This window comes from Pholis gunnellus, assembly GCF_910591455.1.
Source record: "Pholis gunnellus genome assembly, chromosome: 18".
Lineage (NCBI taxonomy): Eukaryota > Metazoa > Chordata > Actinopteri > Perciformes > Pholidae > Pholis > Pholis gunnellus.
This window is the reverse complement of record NC_136545.1, coordinates 1,992,576-1,997,500: the sequence shown is the minus strand read 5'-3', so window position 1 is coordinate 1,997,500 and position 4,925 is coordinate 1,992,576. Positions and strand designations below refer to the sequence as shown.

At 43.2% G+C, this 4,925-nt stretch overlaps 1 protein-coding gene across 1 annotated transcript in view; it reads right to left on the bottom strand.

Annotated features, from left to right (window-relative positions):
* Window positions 1–2,692, bottom strand: part of ntmt1 (N-terminal Xaa-Pro-Lys N-methyltransferase 1) — a 7,876-nt gene extending 5,184 nt beyond the window's left edge. Inside the window, exons 1-2 of the mRNA XM_079179550.1 lie at window positions 2,619–2,692; window positions 1,458–1,617 (exon numbers count right to left, since the gene is read on the bottom strand). Of these exons, the coding sequence (XP_079035676.1) occupies window positions 1,458–1,616 (159 nt within the window). The 5' untranslated portion in view covers window position 1,617; window positions 2,619–2,692. The remainder of the gene's footprint in view (window positions 1–1,457; window positions 1,618–2,618) is intronic.
* Between the last annotated feature and the right edge of the window lie 2,233 nt (window positions 2,693–4,925).

Sequence of the window (4,925 nt, the reverse complement as noted above, 5' to 3'; positions counted from 1 at the left end):
AGACTATGACCAAAATGGTTGTATTTGTTTGTGAATCTGCAGGTTACAATTCACAAGCTCACATTCATGAGTGCATGCAGATTAGTGCATCACGGATCGAGCCGTGATCAGTTCGGATCACACCTCACGGTTCGGATCACTTGTGAAACGCGGATCAATTGAGTTTTTTTTTTTTTTTAACATTTTAATCATCATAGTGTGTAATAAAGTTGTACTGCTGCTGTTCCTTTTCCAGTAACAAGTCCCTGAATATCAATGCAGAGTGTCAGTGAACAGATATAAAGCAGTAGTGTGTTCATGTGAACGGAGCGTGTTAGAAGCGTTTAACAGTGAAAGTCATGGTGAGCGGAGGAGCGTCAGAAGCTCCCGGCGTCATTTAAGTAGCAGGTTTGGAAGCATTTTGTCTTCCCTGTAACTTCTAATGACAGATGAGGGTGGTGGACAAAACCGTTACGGTATGTAGGCGTTGTTTAAAGAGAAAGACACACGACAACGGCTGACTGAGACCGCTCACTTCATCACGGTGGAGATTCATATTCAGGTGCTGTAGACACGCCCCCTCTGTGAGAGTCACACAGACAGGTGCTGTAGACACGCCCCCTCTGTGAGAGTCACACAGACAGGTGCTGTAGACACGCCCCCTCTGTGAGAGTCACACAGACAGGCGCTGTAGACACGCCCCCTCTGTGAGAGTCACACAGACAGGCGCTGTAGACACGCCCCCTCTGTGAGAGTCACACAGACAGGTGCTGTAGACACGCCCCCTCTGTGAGAGTCACACAGACAGGTGCTGTAGACACGCCCCCTCTGTGAGAGTCACAGACAGACACACACCTGGTGCAGGTGCTGACAGAAGCAGCAGAGTGAAGCTAGAACGGCCCAACAGCAACATCCCAGTCACCACAGAAAGGTCGACCCTCTCCCCAGACAATGGAGAGATTCTCATCTTCTTGAAAACATTTTTAAAGTTGTAGACCATTTCACAGTAATGGTAAACATTGTGTATTTGAATGACATAACCTGACAGGAAGTAAACATAGACCCAAGTTGTTGCCGAGCAGTTCAGTTCAGTGGAAACAGTGGAAGCTAGCTCACTGGATGTTTCTTTCTTTCAGTATTGATCAAAGGACGAGGGTATCAACATACCTCATGTTGCACTTGAACTTAACAGAATTGAGGATTCTTGAATGTTTTATTTATTTCATTTTGTTTCAAATTGGACATCTTCAATATTTGTGTTTTTATGTAAGACTATAGCCTTTAGTTCTTTGCTTTAAGTGTTCTTGATGTTCTTTAATTAATAAATGGAAAGCAAAGTTATATTTGACTCCTCCCCTTTTCTTTGCTGATCCGAAAAATTATCTGAACCGTGACTCAAGAACCGTGATCCGAACCGAACCGTGAGGTTTGTGATGAAATTGGTAATTCGCTGTCAGACATCTTAGAAAGTTTCTTACACCAAGGAACTTGTGCAGGAAAGCCTTGGATCCATTGATGTCGATGCTGGAGATGCTGCCGTAGCCCCCCAGCATGCCATCCACTGTGGGGGGGACCTCCCTCCAGTAGTCCTCTGCATTGGAGTAGAAGCGTGTCTCACCTTCTGCTATGTCACACATCCTGTCAAAGTACAGATGACATGGTTCACTCAGAGAAAAAGCTCCACTAACTAGCTACTACTCATAAGCTGTACAAAAATACAGTCCAAGGCTGGAACTAAAAATATGAACAGTCTGGTGCCCTACCTGCGTTATACTACTCTGTTTAATTACTATCTTTTGTACCATCTTTTTATCATATTTTATTTATGTAAAGCCCACCGTGTGTTTATATACACACACACACATATTTTTTTCCCCTCGCTCTCTCGACATGCGCGCGCACACACACACACACACGCACATACGCACATAACATACATACATACACACCAGCTGTCAGCACCCATCAGCCTCATCTTGTGACCAGGACAGAGTGCATACTTTTCCTCTGAGGCTCAGCAGCAGATGCACACTAGAAAGTCTGCCCCACTAACTCTATTTATAATGACTGTTTCAGAGATGCTAATCAACAGGCGTGCTGCATGTGTTGAAGCACAACCTGATTAGGTATCTATAGAACTACTGAGAGCCTAGAACACCACATATGAGCCCAGTACTACGACATGACAGGTACATAACGTTAGCGTGACTCTTGCTGCTTGATGTGTTTCACACACTGAAACAGAATTTGAAAACGTCCTGTTAGTAATAATGGAGCTGGCTGCTAATACAGCGCGAGCTTGGAGCAGACGTCATGGCCACTTGCACGTGGAGAGGTAAAGTTGTAAATAGAGCGGAACCTTTACAATATAAGACATTTTTAAAAGCTATTCGTTAATAATAACATATGCATCCATGCTATTTTCATCATGAAACACTTTAAGTTTCAAAAGGATAACAGTCTCTAAATGAACTTTCATACTGTTCACTACAATGTAACGTTAAGTGACATCATAAGGCCCAGCACGTGCTAACTTAGATGTTGTAGTTTTAGCCAAGCAGCTAGCTAGCCGGTGACAGCTCTGTTTCCAGGGGAACCGACTCAACTTTTTAAAAGGGACTCTTGATAACAACACTTACCTCGTCTCCCTCTCACTGGCCCGGTCCGGTGTCACTGCTTCCTTTCTATTTGAGACTCGGCTCCATGGCTGTGAACGTGCAGCACGTCATTTCCTTATTTGGTTCCCGGGAGAAGACGTGACAGCAGCGCCCCTACTGGCCGACTTTACTCATGTCATCTTACACGTTGTTATCATATTCACGACTTCATCTGGAAAACGTCAAAGAATTGATCAGTCTAATAAACTACATTTGAATGTATACAAAGGTCAATGTCATTAAAGCATGCTATGAAATGGAATAGAAAAATAAGGATTTCATATTTGACTTTCACATATACATGGAGACCAACTCTAGTATGTAGTCAAAGAATCATTCAAATGTTTACACTCAAGGGGTTCATTTATAGTTTAGGAGAGGAAGTGTCACTTAACTTTTGCTGAAGCAGGATTACAATTAAAACTCATTCTCTGGGTTTAAGGAGTGGATTTGAGAAATATTGAGAATGTGATGACAAGTTATAGTTTGTACTTACTCAACTGTTTGGTGGTCATTTCTATAAACACCTCTCAACATGGAGGTCTGAATTGTGTTTCAAAGGCTTCTCCGCAAAGCCAAAGAAAAATGAATCCGTTTTTTTATTTTACTTGGAAAAAAAAGGTGCACAGAGAGAAGAAAGCAGTAGTATTAAGAACAATTCACTCGTCACTCTGACATATATAATCAAATGAATGATGTCTGATTTCCCTTTAGCTGCTTTATTTTCAGGGTCCTGGTGTTGTTGATACTGGCTCACTGTTTACTGTGACCCTTGAATAGTAACACCTTCTTCTTCTATGGCGAGTGAGGATGTATGCTGTGAAGAAGGCCTCATCAGCAGTGTGAGACTGTTCATCTGACCAACTTCTGTTTGAACGTGTGTACCTTTGAGAGTGGGACACATGTTGACATGCTCTGCAGTGAGTTAAACTCGTGGGGCCTTCTCTTAAAAAGAGCTGCAGTGCAGCAAATAAAGCACAAGGGGGCAGTGCGGTATTGAGCCATGAATGATCCACTTGTGACCTGCCCTGCTTTGAGAACTCTTTGTCAGAGCAGTGTTCTGTCAGATGAAGTCATGCTGTGCTTCGTACCCTCAGTGACTGTGGAACTATAATCTGGTGATATCTGACATGTCACCAATTTCTGTACATGTGCATTCACCAAATGACTATGTCAGTGACTGTGTTTCCATGATGACTGAGTACATTCCATATGCTGATGAAAGCCATTAGACATGACTGAAAGCTCCAGAAGAAGCTAGCGTTACATGTATTCTGTCTGACTGACTGACTGTCGTTCTTTACAGCAGCTGTGTGTAGAATTTATTTCGGCCACAGTGGCTTTTCTGCTCCGACCTCTGGGAAGCGGAAACAAGTCAGAAGAAATCTCCACCAGACTAGTCACACACACGTCAGATTGTCTGTTTCAGAGAGTTACAGAAATCGTCAGCTGCAGTCCCTCCTGATTCACTAAAGGGACCGCTTCTAACTGTCTTCTGTTCAGTCTTGGATTGTAAGTTCAGTCTTTTTCATTCAGTTCAGTAAACTCATATTCTCATTTCTAAGGTTAGGAGTAACAGAGAGGCGTGAGTCCGTAGCTTCTTCTTTTTTTTTTCTTTCATTAAGTTTGAACCAGAACACAGAACACTCGCTCTCATACCCAGGTGTCAAATGCTGATGTTCTGATAGCAACGCACAAGTTGTCCTCTAGTGTCTGTATGAGATCTGCATCTATAATGTAACCATCGACGTCATTATTAGACGCTCAGAGAACATGCTCCGGGAGTGTGATGACGTAGTGTAAAGATGTAGGGAGGCTCTAAGACCGCAGCCCTCTCAACCAGGAGACCGCTGTTTGACACTGGTGTTGAGGTTTGTGTTTTCCCAACGTTTGTTCTTTTTGAACTTGTTTACATACTTATTTGACTTACTTATCTTTAACTCAGTGGTTTTGTTGTTTGAATCTTAATAAAGTGTTTTGTTTGAATTCCCAACGTTAACCACATGTCTGTGCATTAGAAAGTGACACATAGGGTCTGACCGAGTGTCAGTATGTGAGGAGTCGGCATGAGAACGTGTTGGAACACAGTGGATCAAGGCTGAGCTGTCATCTGAATTTCCAGAGCTCCGGTGCAAAAGATAGCGTTTCTATTGGTGAGACTAGTGATTCTGTACCTTCAGCTCAGCTGGAGGATGCAGCTGTAGTGCGCTCCTCCACGTCCTTGGTGCTCTGTGTTGTGGAACATCAACAGCACACTCAAAAGAGCTAGTATGCACACTGAGTTTGTTA